Below are 26207 nucleotides of genomic sequence, written 5' to 3'. Positions count from 1 at the left end.
TTAGGAAATAAAAGTACTTACCGTTTCACAGCTCTTGCTACAAAGTCATCAGTAGAATTTAGAGTTGGATCTTGAGGATTTAAATGAAGGTGACATTGGACTTCTCTAGAGCTTATAACATCAATTACCACTAAGGAGTAACAGAAGAAGAAAAATCTTTGGTTTGAAATACTTACAAACGTCAAAAAACATCCTTTCATTTTGATGCTTGAAGAGGTGTAAGACTGAAGACAGTGGAAAGAGGTTTGCAGCAATATATTTGCATGACTTGCTTTTCCTTAATATACTTAAATCAGAAATAGTGGAAATTACAATTTATTAATTAAATGCTGGCCAAGATAAAACGGGACCTTACTATTTGCATTTACTTTCTGTATTATTCTGAGTACAAAACACCTTTGAGTAAGCAGTTTATACACAAGTGCATGCACTTGGTGTTTTTCCTGGGCTGAACGCTGTTGAGTGGCCCTTACACTGTTTGTAACTGAGAAATGTAGTGCAAGAGCCTAGGTAGAACCAAGTCCCCTGTCAGCTCAGTAAAGAGGACAGTAGCAATTATTCCACACATACCACAGGCTAAATTCTCTTTCACAGGATGAAGGAAAAAGACAGAAAAGCTGGTGTTCTTGTGTGGTACCACTTCAAAGTAAAGCAGTTCTGAATCATCTAAAAATAAAAATACTGTTTAGTGATATCCACCATTGAAGCTGGGTTCTTTTTGGCTGAATTACATATCAGAATTTTAAAAATACTGATACAATAGTCTAATTTTTCATGACTTTGACAACTTCATTTATGTACATAAAATGAGCATAGAATTTTTTTAAAAATCAATACAGTGTTAAGAATTTTTTATCATTTGCTGTTCTTCACAAGTAATGACAGTTTTGGGAAGGGAGTAGTAAAATCTGTCAACACCCAATTTAGAAACTAGTTTGTCTCTAATACTATGCCATCACTTCCAGCCACACAATTTACCTTCATTTATATGCTTCTCAGAGACACAGCTGCTAATAAGAGTGTTATATGCCACTTGATGTCGAAGAATCTCTATCACACCAGGCACACACTTTGGATGGCTAAATGGGATTTTACTGACCAAGGCTCCTGCTAAAACTGATTTTTCTGAGCCCTTGTTTATGAAGTAACAGTGCTTTGGATGATCTGGAAGAGACTAAGCAACAAATAATGGTGATGTTTCAAGGACTGAAAACAAGAAAGTAAAGCTTGATGTTATCAGGCAATTGTACAATCTACAACAAAAATATTTTTGAAAGATACATTTCTAGCATGTCCATGGTACCTATGCATTTCTAGTAGAGTCCTTAGTGGAAGCTAAATGAGATCCACTCTCCCTCCCAAATACATCCAAATTAGGCAAATATACCCAGAGCCAAGTGGTCAGGGGTTCAAGTGTCATCAGTTCTTCCAAATACTTTTCAGAGCCCTATAGGCTATAAAAATGGTAGTGACCAAAATAATATCAGTAATGCTGCTTGACAGTTGCACAAACAGAATAGCAGTTTTGCTGGAAATCTCTTCTGGACATCAGATGTTGTTCCAACCTCCATCACTACTACTTTTTCTTTGGAGAGATATGTTTGGCTGGAATATCTCCTGATGATTCACTTGAAGATGAGGAGGAAATAGTAAGAAAAATTTACCACCTGTCCATGCTAACAGTGACTCTATGACAAAATTAGAAATTGAATATGGTATTACCTACTTCAGGATGCCAAATGGATTGTCCCCTTAAGAACAGGGCAGGGCAGTTAATGAGGAGGACCTACATTAACAAAGGCTGAAGAGCTTTTCCTTATGTGTTCATGGATCAAACATATTTTCCCTACACCCATTTCACAGTTAGAATGCAATCTAGTAATTCTAAATATAAAATCTTAAAACTCAGAAGTAAAACCTCCCACCAAGTACAAATGTTTTAGGGAATTGTTGAAAAGTTACAGTGCCTTTCATGTGCATCTAATAGAACTGAAAGATTAATTCCATTGTACAGAAGAGAAGAGCTATACCAAACATTATTTTAACATGGTGCAAATTTACTACTACCTTCTGTACTGCCACCTCAAGGTCCAAGAACTAAGCAGGCAATGAGCTCTACAAACACTGCTAGTAGAACAGAAAAAAAGTACCCTCTTTTTTTACTGCCATGAATTGCAAAATTAATGTTTCCTAGCAAATAGAAAAGTAGATCTTTGAAGCTTTGTGTAGTTGCCCTGTACATACATCTGGCAGAAAGCATCTTAGCCACAGCTTTCTGTTCTAAAACTTTACATCCAATGCAGCCTAAGCAACTGTATTCAATAATGCAGTTATTAAAAGGAAAGCCTTCTTCAAACAACCTTGTCTCTAGATAGCAGTTGGCTTCACTGTTGTAACACTTTGTATTTTTCTTCCTGCTAGTCCCTTTAAGAGGAATCAATAGTCCCACTGTTATCTAATTAAGAACCCCCTTTTGTTAAAACAGTGTGACATGCAGCATGATAAAGATCTTCAAAAATCTAGGTAAGTACCTTCTTGGGACTTGCTCCTCACACCAGTCAACAAGTTTCCGTCTTTTTAAGGCATTAATGATAAAGTTCTGAGCAATTTTTAGAAGAGTAAATATTTGGGTTACACATAGACAAATTAGTGTGACTTCAGCAGCCAAGCACACAATGTTTTATTAATGAGGATGAGAAGCTCACTTACATGAAAGGCTCTAGTACTGCTTCATAAATTGAAGAGCACTTTTGTTGGGATTCTGGGAAACCTACACTGCTTGCTTATGGGGAAATGGTAATTCAGTATATATCTTGCACAACAGCACAGTGTGTATCACATGCACACTATACTTACCACAAAGAAACAAGATTTATTTGTAGACAAGTCTTCACTGCATTTTTCTTTAAGAGTAGACTGAACAATTAGCTCATACAGTGGAGCTAGCTTCAAGCCAGAAATCTGAATTCCTGAAACCAGGTCATTATTAGCAATTAGGTTAAGACAGTAGGTTATGAAAGCTACTATTAAAAACAAACCCAATATTTTGAAAAGACAAAAATACTGATTTGCTTTCTTATTCCCCTTTTTTGCTATTGGGAATTTGAGGTAGAGTGTTTAACTTTGCCTTTGTCACATCTTTCTTAGAATTTTTGTGCTTTGCACTGGTTGTTACACTTGGACTGGTAGAACAGAATATGTTCTGCCCAAGAAGCAACTTCTTCTTGCAACTTTAACAGGGGGAAGCAAAAGGCAAATAAGCAATGCATAGTCACGGAAGTACTTAGTCTTAAAAAACAATTATAACATGCCTGTGAGCTTCTGTATCTCTTCAATACTGGATGAAGACATTGGAACAGGCTGATGAAACTTCAGAACAAAATGAGCTGGCAAATCCATGCTGAGTTCATCAGACAGTTGCAAAAAAGCAGGGTTGCTAGGAAAAAAATTGTCAGAATGAAAGGTTTTTTACAGAAATTGCCATAACAAGGCTTCTAAATGCAAGGCCACTCTTAAGTCCCTAGCAGTTTATTATGTTCCATACATTTTCTAACTTGAGAAGTGTTTTGCTTTATAAATGCAACTTTATTAGTTTAAAACATGGTTAATGTAAAAACCCACAGAAAGGAAAAGTGAGACACAGAAACTGAGTAGGTTTTTTTACAAATAATTTTAAAGTATTTTAGTTCAGAAAGTTACTTCAGACTTCCCCTGCAGACAACCCTGAGGTAGAGAGAGATGAGGTGTCAGTACCCATAGTGGGATTACAAACTATTTTGTGTATTGTAGGTGCAATATCTTTCAGCATATGCTTTCTTTACTGTGAATCTATGAAGGACTTGCTTGTTGAATACTAGGAAGTTCAGTATTACTGTTCCAGTGTCTCTTTCTGGCCTCAAATCTATGAATAAATTCATAGTTCAATGCAACTGACACAGTTAAATATGAACACAATACCTTCGAAGTCCATTTGGGAAAACCATAAAAGCCACAGATTATAGATGGTGTAGCTGTGGAGCACAAAGCCATAAATAAAACAGAACTTGCGTTTCAGCAGAGGCTAAATATAAGTTATGTGGAAGTCAGGGACTTGTAAATCTATTTCTGTATTGACAAGTGTCCAGAGCCTCACCTGTCGTCTCCTGCTTGAGGATCTATAATTAATGGAGAAAGAGGCAGTTTGTAGAGTGTATCTGTGCCTTCAACAGTTACAACTGTTTTTGTTCCACATACCTGGGAACCTTAGTAAGAGGGAGAATGGCATTATTTTCCTTAATTTAGTGTATGTTAATCCTATGCATAGAAAATATACAATGGTAAGGACTTGGAAGGTCAGGTCAAACTGACAGCTACAGTGGTGTGGGCAGTGAAGAGAAGCCTACATTGACCACACCCAAAAGGCCAAAGTTGCCCAAAGATGATAGCAGCAATAGCTGAATCAACAACCAAGACATGGAAAGTAATTTCCTGATGGACATTAAAACTGTGCTTAAATGCATCACATAAATTGTTCTACTAAACTAGAATTTTAAATTTTAATTCTGAGCTTTCATTAATTAACTTTGCTTAATGAAACAGATAATATTGAAAAACTCTTGTTAGCTATTTCTGCTGAAACAGCAGAATAGCTGAAATAGCTTTACCATTATTTAGTTCTGCTTCCAAAACTTGATAGGGAGAAATGTAAAATTCAATGTTCATTGGGGTTCCTGAGGAATAAAAAAATAGTGGTTACTACATAGGTCAGTAGAGGAAATATGTTGGGTGCCTTGACATAAAGGTGAAAAAACCAACACTGTAGATGGGCAGAGGGGATTCCTTGTAAGAGTACATCTCTACTTAAAATATCTGTTCAATATATGTTCTGTATATCTGTATGTTATCTGAGAATTCAGGCACAGTAAATCCCTACAGCAGATTTTATTTATAGTAGAGGATCTTTCCTGTACACAAAGATCAACTCAGTAGTTTGCTTTGATTACAATTCTTTAAATTCAGAAATGGGAAAAGAAAAAAAAAGGGGTGGGAGGAGAGAAAAAGAAAATGGAGGGGGAAAAATAGAGAAAAAAGGGAAAAAAAGGAAAAAACATCACCTCCAGTTCTTGGCACCAGGTGTCCTACTTTTCCATTAAGTACTTCAGTAACTCTGTTTAGATCCTGTGTTCTATTTCAAAAGACATCTTAATTAGTGTTTCCTGCATTGCAGTGGTAGCTAGGCTAATGTAATTTCTAATTTGTATCCTTAATCAAAAGAAGACAATGTTTTCTTGGAAGTAGATTGTATGTCCAGCTTTCAAAAGACCACAACTCCACACATGCATTACTTCTGGGCCTTGGGCTTCCACTTTCCCTGTGTCTGAGCTCTTTCATGTTGCACTTTGGTGTGCTATTTACCAGAAATAAAGGGGGTCAAACCAATTCTTTGGTTGAGCAAAGAATGAAGAAACAGCCTGGTTAACTAACTTGGACAGAACCGCTCTCTGACTTCAAGTGTGTTCATATAGTAAATATATACAGCCATACATTTACATAGCTGTGTACTAACTCTGCATAGATGGGACAAATAATCTGTTTAACTTATAAATAATATTTACTGAGATATCTGTGACCAGTGGGGATATAGTACATTAGTTCATAGTGTTATTATGCTTCATAAGGGAAAACTGCAAAAATAATCCAAGAGGGTGTTTCGAGTTACAGGAGGCCATACTTGCCAAGGAATGTGTGTATGTAACTTAATAGGCAAGGTATCAGAGAAGATAGATCAAAAATCCAGAAGGAAAGCACTGCCCTCAACTCTTATTTATTGAAAACAATTAAAATCCTTGTACAATTACCAGAAGGTTTAGGAAACTGTTCCCTATCTATCTGTAATCCTACTCTATGAAAGAACAAATGAGAAAAGGAAGGAGAAAAGCTGGCATCCACTCCTCCTGATCTAAAACCTGAGGACAAAATGAGATACCCAAACAGCAGAACCCCAAGAAGGCTATTTTACTTCTGCCACAGGGAGATCTAAACACGACTGCTGACTTTCAGGCACACTGTTTGCTCCCAGTGGGTGGTCATGTGCACACACCCTCAAGCTTTGTAACCAACCAGTTTCCCAGGAAGTCCCTCAGATAAAGCACAGGAGTTCAACAGATTAACTAGTTTGCTTGTCTGGGGTTGACAAAGGCTTCAGGCTTCCCAATGAGAGAAAACTCATTAGCCTTCCACATCCTGCTCTATAATTAGATCAGTTAACTTGTTTTTTAGTGAAATGAAGGGGTGTGGGTAGAGGCAAAGGGACAAAGACATAGACTGTAAGTTACCTGCCAAGAAGTGACATTGAATAAAGGTCTTTTTCAAGGGCCTGCAAAGCAAGATATCCCTTAGCTTTCATTTCGCTGGAAGAGAGAAAAGACAATTTATTATTTTTGTAAGTAAATGAAAGTTAGGCTATGAATTTCAAAAGTTTTTGAGTAAAAAATAACTGCAACCTGTTTCCTGGAATTTGATACATATTTGACAGGTCTTCTAGAATCTTGCCAAAGGCATCATAGTTCTTCATCCTAAAAAAAATGAAATAATGACTATCACTAGTAAATGAGATAGAACATAACTCTTTTATACACAACTTAATAGAAAAGGCACCATTTCAGAGTGACAGTGGTCCCCTCCTTATCAGATCAAGAAGCAGTACTGATTTAAATTTTCTTAGAAGATACCAGAAAATGTGAACCTTTGGTTTTGTTGCAAGCACTGTAATTATAGCTGAAACTGGCAGTGATGTAGGCACTACTGAAAGCAATAATTGTACATGAAACACAAATATGACAGCTCATCGGCTGCAAAACATTTTTCCTGATGTTCCAATAAAGCTAATCATGTAGTACTACCTCCCTAAGACCTTGCATGCATACATTGATCTTAAAATATCAAAATTGTATTAATGCTGCAATTCACAGCACCATGTGAGAGAGACAGACCTTAAATATAACTGATAGATACATCAATCAAAAAAAAAAGAAAAGAAAAAAAAAAGGGACAAGGGCCTTGGTTGGTAAATGAATGGTTCAGACTGCTCAAACCCCAGAACTGCTGTGGATTTTGACTTGGTGAGGCAGCGTGGAGCAGTGTTCAGGCTAACCCACCTGTGCTCAAGTAGATTTTATGTGAGTTTTATAAGCCTTACTAGACTCTGGTGTGCAGTCACACAGACAGCTGTGTGACTGCAGTGTGGAAGATATGACCCATCTTTCCTATGCAGATGTGGCAGTAGTGTGGATCAGCAGAGAGAAAATAAGCCTGCCTGAACTTTTACACTGGGACAAACTCTTTCACACCTGGAACCTAAACAAGTCACTCAGCTCTTCTCTGTCTCTTTCCAGCTAGACTAGGGCGGAAGCAGGGAAAAAAGAGGGAAGCAGGCATGTGTGGTACAGAAACAGACACAGAACCAGCCTATGCATTAGCTGGCTGGTTCTTAAAATCTTAATTTTGTAGTTACTTTGAGACTCATGGGAAACATTACACATATAACAAACTGCCTTACAACCAAATAAAATACTACACCAAGAGGTGTAGAAGGGATACCTGTGCTTTGTGACAAATCTTAACAAAGCCAGGAAGGCAGAAAAGTAGCACCCACAGTACCAATGGTAACTATATACCGGTGATCAAGAGCCAAACTGCTGGCATTAACATCACTGGAAGTCAAAAATCTAGGAAAATGTAAGTTCAAACTTTAAGTCATAGCTGTTTACACTCATAATGCTAATATAACTTCATTTCTGAGGAAAAAAGGGGGCTGAAAAAACTGATGATGAATAATACAAAAGATTAAACACTCTCCTGGTTTGAGAGGAAGTGAGTGGGATGCTGTGGTCAAACCAATACATGCTCAGATTTGAATACTGGCACCTGATGTGGCCACTGAGGACATGGATACGCCTCTGAGAACACAGGGGGTTAAAAGCAGAGAACTCCCAGGAAAACTTTCTCTCTCATAGAAGCACTGACATTGTGCCAGCGTCAAACCGTGACAGGTTCCATCCGTGAAAGAGTTCAGAGTTCCCCTGCCCGGCTGCGGGCTGGGTGGGGAAGAGGAAGCCATGCGGCCCGGTGAGGGGTGAGGTGAGCCAGGGCCCTGAGGATGGAAGGGTGGAGGAGCACGGAGAGGCATCGGGCAGCCCCCCACCCACCAGGGGGGAGAGAGAGAGAGAGAGAGAGAGAGAGAGAGAGAGAGAGAGAGCTGGTGTCTGTGCCTGTGCCACCTTGAAATTTGATAACACGGCCAGCCAAGAAGGAGAAGGGAGGGCGAAGCCAGAAGGTGCCCAGCAGGGCAGCCATGGGAGTTCTGGACAGGCAGAGCCTGAGATTTTTAACCCTTTCCTTGCATGATGGAAACCTTACAAATGCTGATCCTCCTGGAGCTGAATGAGAAGAGAGACAGAGATGAGAAAAGAGGAAATGGGCCACGAGAGAAGTTGAGAAGAATTCTAGGCGGCAGGAGATGATGGAGTGGCCTTTGGCTGGACTTTTCTTGTACAGCCATGGACAGAACCATTTTTCCTGTGACACAGAGACTGCATTTAGGGGGAGGCAATGGCTCGGAGCCAAGAGAGTGCAGTGGTGTTATGTGAAGGAGTGCGTGAACAGAGACAATGGGTGAGGAGGGTAGTGGTGCCCTCCGTCTACAGGGAAGAAGAAGATCTCTGTTCTTGAGACCCCTCGGCCCCAGGGGGTGAATTTCGGGGGGACAGCTGTCCCGAAAGTGAGAGACTGTGCTCTTTTTGGAACTGGGCAAAGCATCCTTAAAAGGGGAACCCTAGAAGCAGCTCTGGCCCATGCGCAGTGGTGAGAGCACTGGACATGGAAGGAAGATGTCACCATGGCAAATGATCTCCAGGTGGTGCCACGTGTGACAGGAAACACAAGAGATCTCAACTGTGTTTGCAGGGGAAGCCTATGGCACAAGAGGAACTCCTCTCTTCTTGATGAACTGAGAATTGATTATCTAAAGGGTGGTGATGGACTGAGAGTTGGTGATCTGAGGGATGGATGTACTGGAAATTTGGTGGGGGGAGGAGGATTGTTTTTGGAAGGTTTTCATCCTTTCTGTGTGTTTCTTTTTACATATAGTTGTAGGTTAATAAAGTTTTCTCTTCTTTATTCCTAAGTGGGAGCCTGCTTTGCTCTATTGCTGGTCACATCTCACAGCAGACACCAGGGAGAATGTATTTTCATGGGGGCACTGGCATTGCACCAGGGTCAAACCATGACAAACACTAAAGGTCAATGATTACTCTTTCTCTTTTTACCTTCCCTATCTACTATTCGGCCACAGGATTTAAGAATCCAATTTCCTAAATATACTTATTATTATTAAAATCTGGGAATTTGATCATATTCACTCAAGAACCTGTAAAACAGACTTTTAAAGTGGTGGCCTGACCTGGAACAGCAACTATTCAAACAGAACAAAACATGGTAATAATAAATATATATATATATAGCCCTACTGCTACATGAGAAATTTAGGGTCTCATCTCCCCCTGTGTATTTGCAAAGAAACTCAGGCCGTGTGGTACCACCTTCCTTTCATTGCTTTGAGAGAAGCCTGAAGGACATGCAGTTAATGTATTTGCTTAAGGGCAATACGAGGGCTATTTAGTATTTGATGGAAGGAGGAGAGGAAAAGGAATGCCTAGTTTGTATGTGTAAATCTGCCAGTTCTGAATTGTCATCATCAGTCCATTACCAAAACTATGGCTCCAAGTAGCTCTATAATTCTTACAATCAAAAGAGAGGCCAGTATTCCAATGCTGTGTTTGGCAACTAGAGCCAACACCTTGGGGATTACTCTTTACCCTTGCTCCATTGAAGCAGATGCAGTCGATGGAATGACTTGAGAAATAAATAATGCCTGGAGTATCTTTACAAAATCACATTTGCTGCAGTTTTAGCCTTGAATTTACAAATTCAAAGCAGATAATAATAGTTACAAAGACAACCAACTTCCAATATGGAGGATTGGAACCAACTTCCCACAAAAAATGGAATCCAAAACAGTGTCAGTTCTATTGCCTTCTGGATTCATGTTATTGTACTGTGACCCTCTTTCCTTTTTCTTTTTTTTTCCCTCTTCAGTTTTTTCCCTGGAATGGTTCTAGCATGAGGAATTCCTTTCCATTCAACATGAAACCCTATATGTGATTCTTTACCTTAGAAGCTGGACCAAATCATCACAAACCTATAGGAATAAGAGACAGGAGTTTCATCTTTCTTGCAATTTGTGTCACATCTTCTATAAGCATTTCATTAGTAATTATAAGCTTGATCCCCATTACTTTTAAGTAGCTGTATGGTTAGCATAAAAAATATCCCCAACACTCAAAACCAAGACTAACAGTGCAATAATTAAAAAATATTACTATAATAATTGGAAGAACAAAGCCTCTGTGAAAGAGGATAAAATTAACAGAAATATTTTGTTGATAATTCTTTCAGAAAAAAAATGCATCTTGGCCAGTTTTTCTTTTATTGGTTGTGCTAGAATTCTCTGAATGTGCATTTTCATTCTAATGATATTGTCCAGCGCTCACTGATCAACAGACCTGTGCAGGTTAAATGAACAAATTGAAATTTCAGAGCTGACCTAAACTAAAAATAATGGACAAAATTAACTCCAAAGTAGTAATTGTAATAATTTAATCATTTGGATACTTAGTGACAAAAACCAGAGTTTATGTTCCCCAACTTCCCCACAACAGCTTGTTGTTATATCTTGGACCTGAAGGGTTGTCTGCAGAACATGATATGTGAACTTGAAGGTGATATTCTGTGAATAATTTAATAGAAATTTTGCCAGAAAAACATCCCTACTAGTGGAAATACATATACTCCTAAAGAAGGCAGAATAGGAAAATATTTAAAGCCCCTGTTATTTACTGTATACTGGTTACATTAAAGCATGAAAATAAAAATATTTATGCATGATACCACAAAATTCTTGGAAGGTGAGTCTGTCAGCTGACTTTTACTGTAATACTTAGCACTAGAGTATTTAGTATCTGTAACTGAGTTGTAAGTTTAGGTGAGAGATTCAGATGCCTAAAGAGGTAGCTAGTGTCATGAACAGGCTTGCATGTGTGACAAGACCAAAAGGAAGTCAAAACCTTTCTGACATGACAGCTGGAAGCCAGGTGGGAGACTACAGGGTCATGAGAGACAGAGAAAATTAATTTTACCACAGGAGCTTCTTCAAAGTGAGCCAGCTTTACATCCATCACATCTCCATCCTCCTCCAGCTGAATTTCCACATAAAACATCATTGATGTTATGTAGCAGGTGGTCCCACTGGGGCTAACATGAACAGTAAGTCTGAGAAGGATGAGAAAAAGAAAAAAAAAAAGCTTGTATGTATAAAAATTCTGTCACTTAAAAAATGAAATAAGTATAGTTCACTTGGTCATGGGAAGAGACACCAGGGATGCTTCAAAAATAACTCTTCCTTGGCTCAGCTTCTGAAAACTGTCCAACCAGGCATGTATTTGTGCTCTGCTCTTTGCATTATCATGTTGGTCAGCTCAAAACTATTAACCTTGGTCTGTAGCTTTGGGATGTAGGCATTTATACCCTCTCTTTACCCAAAAACCTTCTCCACAAAGGGCTAATCCAAATAAGCAAATAAACTCCTTTAGAACACTGAGCTAAAAAATAACATTGTTGACAAGCCATCCAGATAGTATTCCTCTCTGGACTTGAGGCCATGCCTGCTCATTTGCATTTATTCATAAACAAACTTACCCCTTTTGTCTGGATAACCGTTCCAACACATTCATCACAGAAAACATGGATTGAGCTGCAAAAACCAGAAAGGCAATTTAATCAAACTGCAATGATCAAGAAGTAGAACCAGTATTTTCTTGTTTTAAAGAACAGGTAACAGGAAAACAGTACCTCTTGAATGACTTGTTATTAATGACAAATATTATGACTAATAAGTGCTGTGCTGTGTAGAAAATATTCTCAGGCTTTAAGACTACTATAGCCTGAAGGCTTAGCCCAATTTGAGTTGCAAGTCTCTTGTCTCTTATCCACCTCTGTATTTGTACATTTGACCTCTTTGTGAAGAACATCAGTAGAGAAGGATTGGTAGATTCCATACAATATTTTTAAAAATGTACTTTGAGTTATCCAACAGCTCATTACCATTTAGTGTCCTCTCTATCTTCTCCATGCATGAAAGCAACAGACCATCTGGAGCTTTACTGACAGGCTTTCGCAGTGCGTTATCCTAGCACATTTGTGAAAACAAGAGACAAAGAAAGATTCCTTAAATTACTAGCTAAGAGCTAGTACTAGAGCACACAGATGCCCCATACAACAAATCTCTGGTTATTTGTTTTTGTCAAACACAGAGGTTACCTACGATTGGAGCTATCTCTGAAATGGCTGCACTGAATGGATTTGTCAAGATATTATTGTGCAGTAATTACATACCAGATGCCTTGGAGCCAGGAATGGCTTTCCATTCCCCCATCTTTTGAGCTGATCACTAGATGTGTCAGCTAATTCCATTGTGAAGCTAAACTAAGAAAATACGAAAAAATCTGCCTGAGTGAATAGAAGAGACCAGTAAGTGCCACAGGAGTACTTGGTTGGATGAGAATACAAGTTTCAGCTTGTGAAGCCATTCACTTCAGTAGCAAGCAAACTCTCCCAGGTTCTCTTCAAGCTCTTGCCTGAAAACTTCTCAAATTCCACATTTCAATTAACAAAGAACACTCACTGCTGAAGAGTTTTCACTTTGTTCAAATTCAGGACATTGTTTTCAGAGTAAAGCTTGAGTTAAGCATTAATACAAAGAAGCGTGGAAACAAATGGGAATTTTTATACTGAGCTCACAGCAGTTGTGCTAATCTGCTCTTTATGACAATCATTCTTAAATCAGCTACTGGAAGGGTAGGAAGCATGGAATGGAATATTACAGCAGCAGAAAGTCTAGATAGCAGATATCAGACCAGTTTCTAAAATACAATATTTCCTCTCAGTCCTATAGGCAATAAATTCTCTTTCCATACTATGAATATGGTAATGATAGTGAATGTAACCTCAACTGGTAGACAATCAGTACTAACTCCTGAATAGCTAAAACAATGTTAAAACAATGTTAAAACAATGCAAGAAACAACCCCTAAAGTGTTAAAATCAGACAGGAAACTTTATAACCTATTGTCCTAAGAAAAATGGGGAGCCCAGGCTATACTAAGCACCAGGTTTTTCTGGGGATTATCTTTTGGTCGGTTTTGGATTGCGTGGGGTTTTTTGGTTGGTTGGTTGGTTGATTTGCTTGTTTTTGAAAGTCAAGCAATTTTTTAACTACCTTGGAAACATACTCTTATACCACATATCCTTCTCTCACATAACCTGTGATTCTTACCATGCAAAAATAAACAAGTTTCAGAGTTTCAGTCCATGGCCTTTGTTGGTATTTTAAACGCAATTGTTCCATTAAAGCATTTGTAGAAATAGCTCTCACAACACCTGAAAAACATGTCAAAATGTTCTGAATATAATGGCAACCAGAAATGCTGGAGGAGGACAAATGTAAAACCTTGCTAAGGTCATAGATGGTATGCTTCAAAGAAGGAATAAAAAAATATTTTACTTGAATTTTGCACATACAAACATCTAATTTGTGTGGGACTTTGACAGAAAAAGAGCAGGGGGAGATTTGTATAGGCAAGTATTCTCAATATTAAATACAGATATGCAGCCAAATCTTCAGTTTGTTAAACCATTAGGTTTTCTTTACCTATGCACAATTTCTTATGTATATTCTTTATAAATACCAAGGCTTTGCCACAGACTTGAGATTTCCAGATACACCCACCTAGAGCTCATTAAAGCTCACTTTAATTAGAAATAAAAAATTAGAGATAATTTTTTATGATGAGGGTGTTAAGACATTGGAACAAGTTGCTCAAAGAAGTGGTGCATGCCCCCTCCCTGCAAACATTCAGGGTCAGGTTGGGCAGGGCTTTGAACAACCTGATCTAGTTGAAGATGTCCCTGCTTATTGCAGGAGGGTTGGAGTACATGGTCATTAAGGGTCCCTCCCAGCACAAATTATCCTGCACTTTCGCAGAGGATAATCTCAATGAAGTGGTGAAACTTTTTTGTATATTTGTTTTTGGGGACGGCAAGGAATGAGAATGGGGCTGGGAGAAGGAATATATTCAGTCCATCATCTATCTCCCTATAAATATTCTTTCTGGCCTAACGCAGAATCCAGATGTACAAAGAAAGTTTTTTTGCTGAGATGTGATACTTCCATAACCATTACCTTCATCAGGAGAGAAACAGGAGTGAATTTCCTAATACATCAGTCTGAGACAGGTAGGAAGACTCCAAAGTTATTAATAAGAAGAAATTGAGTCCTGCAAGATGCCACCCAGAAGAAAAATTACAAAGGGCTTCTTTGACTTAGTGGGCACAACAGCTGCAGAGATCTGGCCCCTTTGAGTGAGAGGCACATGGGGAAAGACAGATGGACTAGGAGAGGGATGGCCTTTTGCATACACCAAGGAGGGACAGTGAGAAGGGACTGGCAGCTTCCTCCTTCAGGGAGGATGACAGAGCAGCAACCACAGCTCCCTATAAATCAGGCCACTTCAGCCAGCTGGAGCAAGAGGGAGCAGTGGACCCCAACCAGCTCTTGCAAGCACACTTGCTGGGAACATGCCCCCACTCACCCATGCCTTCGTGCTGAAAGAAGGGCTGCAACCACCCTGTATCTCCACTCACACTGCAAGAAACCAAGGCTCCTCTTTGTAGCAGCTGCAACACAGCACCCATAGCTGCTGTGCAAGGCAAAAGTCTTGCTCCTTCAAAAAACTGGTCCCCAGGGATTTGTGTTTGACTTTGGGGCTTGTTAAGCACAGCAACATCACCTCTGCTGCTTTCTACAAGAGGTACCCTGTTAGCCATGTTTTTCCACATCTAAAGCATAATGTCTATCCCCATCTTTTCAGAAGGTGTAGTATTCTCAGAGACTGAATTTAACAGGGGGACAAAAGCAGGGGGAGGTATGATAGTAAAAATCACTCAGCAAAACAGGAAAGCACTCCAAACGGGGGAGTTTGTCTTGCTTTTTAGTGGAGGGAGTTAAAAAAACAGTATCAATAATGTTGATGTTGTTTCATTGTATTTCTACATACCAATAATGTTGTTTCATTGTATTTCTACAAAATACAAAAATGTGTGTATTTTGTGGCCATCTCAGGTTGCAGTCTGCTTGTTCATGGGAATCAGTGCACAATGGCGGTGTGAGGTTCAAGGGTTAACCCTGGACCTTTGAACAGGCACTAGCTCCAAATGTGGCTACTTGGGAATGTCCAGGTCTACAGCAAGAAGAGCATATCTCCTACATAACCCCTGGGTGGCACTGCTTCAGGATAACTTACAGCAAACCTGCTTCCAGCTATAATCCGTCATGCTGCAGTACTGGAAATCGTCTCATACCACATAAAATAGAGTATTTTTGACTTGAATGTAGGAACCTGAGTAGAAACTACGTAGTTCATTGGCCTCAATAAGATTACAGAAAAAAAAAACTAAGCATGGGCCTAGGAATTCCAGGAGAAGTATATGTCAAAAAGTGGTATTTGTCTCCGGACAGGTGTCAAGCATACTAATTAGACAAAGTCAATGCAGCTGAGTGAGTTAAATATATTTGCACTTCAGCTTTTACAAAGGAGGTGAAATGTGATGAAGTAAATTGATAATGTAATTCCACACTTGTGGTAAATCACACTTCTGTAAAATTATTCATTTGGTGTATGGTCTTAAATACTAATTTACTTTTTAACCTGACATTAGCAGTCAACACAGGTATAATCATAGCTATAATAATGAGCTTTACCTGTTAATTGGTGCATGAATTTAAAAACATGTTTTCAGCATTTCTAGGGAGTCATTTTAGCTTAGGTTTGTTTGAACAACCTATTGAAATGTTTTCTGCTGAGCAAGAACATGTAGGTTGCCTCAGTCCAGATCACAGGAATGAGTATGTGCAAATATGACATAACACAGCTTGGTACTGCTTAATACTTTTGTGGCATTTTTCATAAATGTGTGTCCAGAGCTCTTTGGAGTCTCTGTGATCTTGATACTAAATCCAGTGGTTTGATCATGTCCTGAATAAGCAGAAAAGTAAATTGTTTGCTGATTATCTTGAAGAGAACACTTCCAAAATAACAGAAGGAAACATGCCACAGCTTACGTGATCTGCATAATAGCTGCTCTGCAAATAAACAGAGGACTTCAAGTTTAGTTAGTCACAGTACAGTATGGCTGATAAGCTTAAAATACACTTTAACTTTTAAACAAAAAAAGCCATTTCCATTGTGCTCAAATGCATGTATTTAGGTAAACGAATTTGTACCATTTTTCCAGGATAGAAATAGTGCCAGATTTTCAAAACAAGACAAATATTCCTAGACAATTATTAGTCCTCACATAAAATTGCAGGACTGGAAAAAAATCACATATGAGAAACAGAAGCTTAAGTATTGTCAGAAAGTTCCTCACAACAAGGTGCTGTTCCAGTATTCAGAACTGTTGTATTGAATTACTGCACTCGAGAGAAGAGTTAAGAGTGGTGAATAATTAAAAATGGTCTAATTATAGCTTCTCAGGCATATTAAATACACAAACGTTTAACTGGGTCAGTTTGTGAAATAAAAAAAAAAAAAAAAAACAACAACTGGACACACATTATCATGAGTATAGAAAATAATCGGAATTACTGCATGAATCCTACATGCCCACCAACTCTGGATTACTCTCTCTGACTGTTCATCAAAAACTGCTGCTGGAAGAATCTTTCAGGTGCACAGTTACTTAATAAGTTTTCCCCAGATTAAATCTTCTTTTGCTCTCAAATAATTGCAGGTTATCTTATTCCCTTTTAAAGGGTAAAACAGGTATGCTTCTTCAGGCACCTTTTGAGAAATTAATTATTATTACTACTTGGTTGATTTTTGTCATGGTTGTCTGCATCTTGCTAAATTCCTGACTCTGTAATATGCTTCACAATGCATGGCCTGGGCACATTGTGATTCATATGAAAATGGCATTTTGTAATTTCATAGTTCTAACATTTCTGATAATTTTTCCATTTCATTGAATGTTAATTTTTCTGAAAAAGAATCAACATATTGCTCATTCATATCCTTGCATTAATTCAATTATTTTTTTCAGTGAAGATACTCTATATTTATCATAGAACATAGAAACTTTGGCTTACTTCTTATATAATGGATGCATTTTAGTGACACCATTTCAGAAAATATTCCAGTATTCCATAATCAGTGCATTATTGGTGGGGGTTTTTGTTTCTGGTTTCTTTTGGCACACCGGGAGTTGGTTTTTTTCTATCATTCCTATATCCAGTCCTGATTCTTTTTCATTTAAAGCATAAAATCAAAATAAATCACCAGCAATATATCTTCATGGGCCTGCATCCAGCACTTTATTGGAATTGCATCTTTCCAGAAGCCCTCAGCTGAACTGCTGACCAGAGAAAACAGCAGCTATGCAACAGCCCACAGTAAGTCTAAATACAGAATTGGGGCCTTGGGCACTCAGTGAAAACCAGTGGTTCCAGTTAGAACAGCATGATGTGTAAGAGATGTTGCTGTAATTATGAGGTCAGAGCTAAAACTGTGTTCTTTCACAAAGTGCCATGGGATTTTAGAGTGATCAGCAGTGACAGCTATAAAACGGGCATGTAACAGGAACACGAATCAGTGTTTACAAAAAATGATGAGCATTCAAACAATTCCTTTATCTATCCTAGGTGCTCTTCCATCTAAGGTAGGATGGAAGTGTTGCTTAGCTTTTATGACCTATAGTTTAGTCTGATATGGTCTATAGTTTATGGCTTTACAACCCATAAAAACTACAGTATGCTTTGCCATCTTTGATTCAGTCTCTACATCCTCTCCTCAGTTACACAGTGTGAATATTTAGCTCCTTAGAGTAACATCAGAATGTTAGTGGCTGCATTTTATTTCACTACAGCCATATAGACTGAGCCAGTTTTACTTGACAACACTGAATAGCACTTCTGGCACTTAGTCTGAGACACTTAACATTGGCAGGATTTGACTGTTTCCTGCTTCTTCACTGAAAGTGATTAAAATTTTTCAAAGCCAAAGGCTGTATAGACAAACATCAGAAAAATAGGTTCATAGCAAATTACTGTGGATATAGAAACATACTGACACAGACAGGGCATATCTTTTCCTCATAGTCAAGATTTGGCTAACATTTGATTTGTACTTGACATTAGCATTTTGATCTCCAAGTAGTTATTGTATAAATCTTTTCCCAATGGCTCTAGATCCATGTAACCACAATTTAAATAACCTCATGAAGGAACATGTGAGGGCTGCATTCACATGTGTGCATTTGCCCTTTTCAGGGTTTCATAGGACACCATGATTGCTGTTCATAAATGAACATTTTTGCTTTTTCTACATCTCTTATATTCTCAAGAGTCTTGTGATCATTTTTATAACTAAAATCAGGTGTTGCACCGTCATTCATGTTCTTTACTGACATCAGTCAGCATGAAATCAATGGAACTAATCACTTGAGAGCTGCCACAGCTCTCCTTGAAGAGAGAGATAAAGTGAATGTAGCTGGCACATAATCTGCACAAAATGGCAAAATTAGTAATACCCATGCTATGCTGAAGGTCTACATTGAAAATGTTACTGGTAGAAGCTGAGGATGGAGGAGGAGGGAAGGAGAAGTGGGAGCTAAGAATTAGTTGAGGAGCTGAAAATAGTGATGAGCACTGGGGAGATCACTGAGGTAGAGAAGAGGTGTAGTACAGAAAGACAATAATTCTACTTAAAGGAGCTTTCCACCAGTATGCCTCAAAGCTAACCACACAGGAGCCAGCTTATTATCTTGTTTTTCCATACTGGGATGCAGAGAGATGGTGAGAGGAAGTGACTCCTGAAACGCTGGCCACAGAACTAGAAACCAGACTGCAATTTACCTGACTCTATTCTAGCACATCCTGTAGCACACAGAAGAAAGAAGGAAACTAGCAATGAAAGAAAGGGACTAGAAAATCACCAGAAAAAGGCATGAAAAGAAATATGATATAAGTATGAAGCCATATAAAGTATGAAAACCAGAAATAATAGAAAAAGGATATGAAAAGCACAAAATACATAAGAAGGAGAATATTAAATAATTATATAGACAACAGCAAAATCTGAAAAATATACAAAATTTTGTGTTATTTTAATAACAGAAAAGTGAGATGAGTTTAGGTCTACTTTAAGCTATTTTAAACCAGTATTAGTTTGGAGATGATTGTTCAGCTTAAGAGTTCTGATTGAATGTATACAAGGATATGGATTATATAACATGCAGACTAAAAAAGAAACCGCGCTCAGTGGCAAATACTGATTTCAATAAAATAGCATGTGGGAAGGACTCATTTTTCAGGAAAGGCAATATCATAAAGGAGCTCAATCCCAACAAATGCCAATTGAAGATATTACAGTGGTGCCATGCAGACAGGAACTCCATATAAAGTACGCATTTTACATCATTCTATGTTGGTTAAACAATTTGACACTGTTTTTCATATCTTACGTTTTAGAACTGAAATGAATTAAACTATGAAGGCTTGTTATAAATACATGCAATACACATTCAATGATACATTTTAATGCTTTTATATTTTTAGACACTTGCTAATTCCTTAATTACCTTCTTAAAAATGTTTAGTCCATTCTTACGTATTATGAACCAACTTTGCTGTAACCCTCAACTCTCAGATTTCCAGATTCCTAGTCACCTACTAGAATGATATAATTTGTCTTAGCTCTGTTGAATGACAAGATGAATGACTGCAAACTCATCATTACTCATTAATTCCTTGTTATTCAAGTCACTTAACCTCACTTTCTCTATAGGGATGATGTATTAGGGGATGAACCTTTTGAAATTGTTAAGAAAGCTGTAAGTGTTAAGGACCATGACTAGCTCAGATGGAGTACTGAGAATATTGTCATTTGGACAGATAATAGAGCTAAGGAAATACAAGGGTTAGGGTTAGGGTTTATTGCCCAAAATCTTATTAGAGTCATACCACTATGGTTTTTTTAGGGTGTATATATTTGTTTGCAAGTGTAGGGATACACATGTGACAAGTTTGGAGTCAGCCACAGATGATGTGAAGCTTCTGGAAAGCTGATAGATTATGTCCTTGCACTGGGCAAGAAACAAATGTCCACAAAATGTCCACACAGCCTCTGTGTGTGTTGATTTATAGCATTCAGAATCTGTACTGCATTACATATTTATTTATCTGCGCACTCCACCAAAACATTCCCCAGGCTGTATGTGCTGAAAAAAGCATAAAGAAAGGTTGTGCCTTTCTGAAAATCTTGTATAATTTTCAGAAAGACTGTGTCTACAGAGCTTGACCTCTAATTGTAAAAGGCAGATGAAAGCCGGGATGGGAAATGGAGGGACTGGCCAAGATCAGAGCTAATTGGCGGCACTGTGAGGGTACGCTGTCGTTTAACCCCAGCTGGCAAGTAAGTACCTTGCAGCCCCTCGGTCAGTCCCCTGCAGCAGGGTGGGGGGAGATCAGGGAGAATCAGAAGGTGAGAAGGCTCCAGGGCTGAGATAAAGACAGTTTAACAGGGAAAGCAAGAGCCGCGCGCTGCGAGCGAAGGAAAGCAAGGAATTAATTCACCACTTCCCATGGGTAGGCAGGGGTTCAGCCACCTCTGGAACAGCAGAGCTCCACCATGTGTTACTTGGGAAGAGAAATGCCATCACTCCAAATATCCCCACTCTTCCTTCTTCTTCTCCCACTTTTTATGGCTGAGCATGACACTATAAGGTATGGGTCATTTTGCACATGTCTTTGGGCAGTTGTGGCCAGCTGTCCCAGCTGTGTCCCCTCCCAGCTTCTTGTGTGCCCCCGGTCTCCTCCCTGGTGAGACAGTGTGAGAAAAGGCCTTGAGGCTGTATAAGCACTGCTCAGCAGTAACTCAAACATCCCAGTGTTATCAACAGTGTTTCCAGCATAAATCCCAAGCATAGCCCCACACTATCTACTGCAAAGCAAATCAACTCTACCCCAGCCAAAACCACCACAGAGTAGAACTAGGATTATATGAATTCCAATCCTGCAGTCTGTCACTTAAGACCTGGAGTTGTACTGCCTAACAGCAGGCACCAAAATAAACTTTGTCATATCAGATTTTCCTGCTAGTTTTCAGAGAGAAAGAGGCCCACTCAGAGGGAGATCTGACAGCCCCCAAGCAGCAGATGCACCACTGCTCAAGGCAGCCATCACTCAGTTGTGTAAAGGGGGAACCACATCCCAAATCTGTCCTTATGCATGCCAGTTATATACCTCAAGAGTAGTATGTCCTTCAAACCTGACTGTTCCTTACACAAGAGCACAGCGAAGCGCACAGTTACAAACTTGAGAAGTATGAGTATATTAATAACTAGTCAAGTAATTATTTAGCATATTCTTCACTCATTGTTACTTATGTTTTCCCACAGCTAATGCAAACTGAAGGTGGATAAAAGCTTCTAGCACTTTCCTTTTATTGGGAGGGGTGATTCTGCTCAGAATACATGTGGATTTGGGCTCGGTGATTTCTTTTCAACTGGCCTGCCACCTAGAAACTCCATTAATTCACAAATATATTTTATGCATCTTTACACACTTGTAATAAAACATTGTCTAATAAATTTTAATTTCTTCTCTCTAAAAGAGAAGAAATTCACCATAATACCAGGAAATCCTACCTCCATGTATTGATTTCAGTTCAGCAATACTTCACAACACAAAGGCTCATACACCCACAGACCCAGCAGATGCCAGGGTAAGCAATTCTGGGCTGAAATAGGAGGGTGCCCTCAAGAACTAGTAAGTGGTTTTGCTCATTTACTCTTTTGTCCCTTCAAAAAATTAAGTCTCTTTCACCCTGGAAGATTTATTGAGCACTTGAAGGAAGAATGGATGTTTTATGCATGGTAAGATGGTTTTCCAAAGAATGTGGTTCATTTATTCATGTCAACAGAAATCTAAGATAAAATTACAGTGTTAAATTATGCATAGTTTATATATAAATTGTGTGCTACTAAATGTGTTCTAAAGGGAACAAGTACTTTTTGCTCTGTGGGAATGGAAATTGCACATCAATGTTTTTCCCAAAGTTTCAGACATGTTTTGTCTGACATGTCCACTGTATCTTTAGCTTTTTAAGATAAATGGAATATTTGTCAGTTGATTTCTTCATTGTATTAAGGTACATAATGCAAATACTACTAGCACACAATTAATTACATCTCTACCTAATTTTTCTTCATCATTTTTCCCTTCAACAATTTTATGTGCAGAGCTGTAATAGTACATATGCTAACACATAACAAAGGACATTCATTATCTACATCCTTTATAACCACATCGCAAATGTCTACTACACATCCTGTATGATTTTTGGTACCTGTTGTAGCATTTCAACACCAGAGAGCAATTCAAACCCCTTGTTGCCTTGGGCTGTATCTTGTACAGACAATGGAGTGAAGTAGCTGCAATACCTACTCTCCTCTGACCAGTTGCTTCCTTACATGGAGGAGCCACAGCCATGCCATAAAATATTCCAGGTGCACCAGAGATGCTCTCACTATGGTCACTTGTTAGCAACTGAATAGGAATTATTATTGTAGTGCATTTTCATAGAAATACTTCTTTTAGTTTTGGGTTAAAGAGTTCATTTTTTCCACTTGTTTAGGTAAGGTGCCAGAGGACAGATCCAAGCAAAAAATGGAAGGTATACTACAAACTGGTTTTTTTCACTGTAAAGTGAAGAGCAGGTTCAAGACCACCTGATGAAACTGAATAGCCACAAGTCTGTGGGGCCTGATGAGATGCATCCCAGGGTCCTGAGGGGAGCGACTGATGTTGTTAAGACATATGTGGAAAACCCTGGCAGTCAGGTGAAGTGCTCAGTGATTGGAAAAAGAGAAACATCATTCCTATTTTAAAAAAGGGGAGAAAGGACAACCCAGGGAAGGACATACCTTCCCCTTCCCCTTCCTGGGAAGACTGTGGAGCAGATACTTATGGAAAAACGTTAAGCACATACAATACAAGGACATGAACCAAGACAGCCAATATGGCTTCATTGAGGGCAAATCATGTCTGACCAATCTGGTGGCCTTCCATGATGGAGTAACAGCAACAGTTGACAAACAAAGACTGACAGATGTCAATTACCTAGACTTCTGTCAGCTGGTCCCGCATGACATCCTTATCTCCAAACTGAAGACATGGATTTGATGTACAGAATATTCAGTGGATAAGGAATTGGCTGGATGGATGCAGCCAGAGTTGTGGTAAGTTCTCTCATGTCCAGGTGGACATTGGTGATGAGTTGTGTCCCTCAGGAGCCTGTCTTGGTACCAGGGCTCTTTAATACCTTTATCAATGACACTGTCAGTGGGACTGAGTGCACCCCAGCAAGTCTGCAGACCCGTGAAGCTGAATGGTGCAGCTGGCACAACACAAAGAAGAGATCATATCCAGGTGGGCAAACTTGAGAAGTGAGCCCATAGGAAACTCAAGTTCAACAAATCCAGGTGCAAAGTGCTGCACCTGGGTCAAGGCAATGCCAGACACGAGTCCAGACTGGAAGAAGAACTTTTTGAGAACAACTGAGCTGAGAAGGACTTAGAGAGTTCACTTGCAGCCCAGAAGGCAAATGGTATCCTGGGCTGTATTAAAAGCAGGGTGGCCAGCAAATCAAGGCAGGTGATTATCCCCCTCCACTCTGCCCTCATGGGACCCCAAGTGGAGCGCTGTGTTCAGATATGGAGTCCTTAGCATAAGAAAGATGTGGACCTGCCAGAGAGAGTCCATGAAAATGGTGAGAGGACTGAAGCATCTCTCCTACAAAGGCTGAGAGAACTCAGGTTGTTCAGCCTGGAGAAGAGAAGGTTCTGGCAAGAGCTCATTGAAGCCTTCCAATACCTAAAGGGTAAAAAGAGCAACGAGCATATTAGTGATAGGACACAGAGTAAATGGTTGTAAACTAAAAAATTAGATTTAGATTAGATCTTAGGAAGAAATTCTTTATTTTGAGGGTGGTGAGGCACTGGAACAGGTTGCCCAGAGATACTGTGTACGCCCCATCCCTGGAAGTGTTAAAGGCCAGCCTAGATGGGGCTCTGAGCAACGTGATCTAGTGGGTGTCATCTTGCCCTTGACAGGGAGTTTGGAATTAGATGGTCTTTAGGGTCACTTTCAACCCAAACCATTCTATGCAAAGGGGCATTTCCAGACAGTGAAACAGCTGCTACCAATATCTGGGTAAGTACACTATATGTCTTACAGGGCAAAGGTTATTTTGGACTAGCTCTAGTACTGAAGGAATAAGGAAGTACTGAATGGCTGCAGACATCCGTATTAATGAGATCTTAACTAAGACTCACCCACTCTTTTGCAACAGAGGCATTCTGAAATACATATTAAAAAGTAATACAGCACAGAGATACTCAAAGGGCTGCAGAAGTTGAGCCAGGATTTCTTGAGGACTCCTAAATCATTATTTGTACAGGATCACACAAAGACTCTTCCAACCTTTTTGTGGTCTCATGAAAAGTCTAATCATAGATACCACGAAAACTTTTCTCTGTCATGAAATATCAAAAATATTCTATTTTGGACATTTGGTTGACTCAGTGTTACTAGCTTTCCTTTCCTCTCCTCCTTTTTTCCCTGCCCTCTCCATTTAACAGAATCCAATTTTTCTTTGTGTAAATGGATGTACTTTGATATTTTAATCAGAATTAATTGCATCTGGATTGCTATCAGTTTCTCAAACTCTCAGGAATTTGCAAAAATTAGCTTATGCTGAAATGTGAGACCAACAAAACGAAATTCTAGAGGAATATGGACTAAACACTGGCTAAATTATGTCAAAATGTCAAGATGTCAAAAATTTCAGAAAACAGAGCACAGAGAACAATGAAGATTTTAAAGTGCACCTGCTTTGCAAGCAAAGTGCAATGGCTCCATGAGGTGAACACCGAGGTCAAAATTTTCATCTGAGGTGATAAAATCTGGAATTTCCAGACTTGGAAACTACCTTCAGCCAAAAAATTATGTGAAGGGGATGCTTCAAAACGATTTGTATTGTCTGTGAATGGTTATAGTGTGAAAAACAAAGACACACACTGAGCAGTCAGTTTTGATATAAGCATATTATGCTTAGGTTTCATTACATCATTTATACCATGAGTTTAAATCATGTTGTGTTTGCACAAAGCTCCTCTTGATGTCCACAATTTTGCAGTAAAAGATACAGTTATTAAGGCACTCTTGTTATTATTATTTGAATGATTGTAATTAACATGGAAATGCTCCTATCTCCCTGTTCTGTTTGGCATCTATAAAATCCTCTATGCATGGAGTGGTCCATTACTATATAAAAGAAAAACACGTAAGAGGTTCACTATTTCATGTTCCCTTCTGCCAGTGATCGTTTACCTTAAACTCAGTATATTAAATGCTTTCTCAACTTACACATGTGCTGCGGAAAGCTCCACTAAAAATAATTGTGTTTATAAACCTAGCGACAGATGTCGGGAATGTATCTCCTTACCATGGCAGGACACGCCCCCTCTATTCTCCAGATGGGGGATTAGCTGGGCAGAAGGAGGGACAGACATCGAGCTACAGTGTTTCCTCACTATCTCCCTTAAGGGTTTCGGCTGAAACAAAGGAGGAGATGCAGGAAAGGAAAGCAGCTCTGCCGTTTGAGGCTCGGGGTTACGGTGAGCGGGACAAGCGGGACGCAGCTCCACACGGGAATGACCCGCCCGGGGAAGGCGCCGGCGCCGGCCCGCCCATTACCGCCCCCGCCGCGCCCCGCCTGGCCTGGCCCGCCCCGCCCGCGCCCCACACGGAAGCAGCCGCCCCCTTCCGGGAACCGTGTCCGGCCGTGCCCCCACCCCGCCCCGCCCCGCCCCGCCCCGCTCCGCCTTGGCCGGCACTGCGCCTGCGCACCTCGCCTCCTGACAGCGCGCTCCGCCCGCGGGGCGGGCACGGCGGGGCCGCGCCCGGTGACGACGCTGCGGCCCCTGCGGCGCTCCCC

General features: G+C 39.6%; 1 protein-coding gene across 2 annotated transcripts; it reads right to left on the bottom strand.

Moving 5' to 3' along the window:
• LOC134419311 (mediator of RNA polymerase II transcription subunit 1-like) lies at positions 1-25906 on the bottom strand. Of its 2 annotated transcripts, XM_063158384.1 has the most exons (15): positions 13430-13501; positions 12199-12283; positions 11794-11848; positions 11235-11367; positions 10209-10237; positions 6483-6554; positions 6315-6389; positions 5094-5164; positions 4644-4709; positions 4133-4241; positions 3312-3436; positions 2857-2969; positions 979-1174; positions 571-666; positions 1-105 (listed from the first exon to the last, which is right to left on the bottom strand). In XM_063158384.1, exons 1-15 carry the CDS (start codon positions 13499-13501, stop codon positions 80-82), a joined length of 1323 nt encoding a protein of 440 aa, XP_063014454.1. In that variant the 3' UTR covers positions 1-79. The 2 variants fall into 2 exon arrangements, 1 of the variants encoding a protein (XP_063014454.1); XR_010028011.1 differs by lacking the exons at positions 1-105; positions 571-666; positions 979-1174; ... (8 more) ...; positions 12199-12283; positions 13430-13501 and adding exons at positions 23330-24082; positions 25716-25906 and having other exon boundaries at positions 11284-11367.
• Positions 25907-26207: the final 301 nt, after the last annotated feature.

The sequence above is a fragment of the Melospiza melodia genome, chromosome 1 (genome assembly GCF_035770615.1).
Source record: "Melospiza melodia melodia isolate bMelMel2 chromosome 1, bMelMel2.pri, whole genome shotgun sequence".
NCBI classification, from domain to species: domain Eukaryota; kingdom Metazoa; phylum Chordata; class Aves; order Passeriformes; family Passerellidae; genus Melospiza; species Melospiza melodia.
Note: the sequence above shows the minus strand (reverse complement) of the source record. Positions and strands in the feature narration are given on the sequence as shown.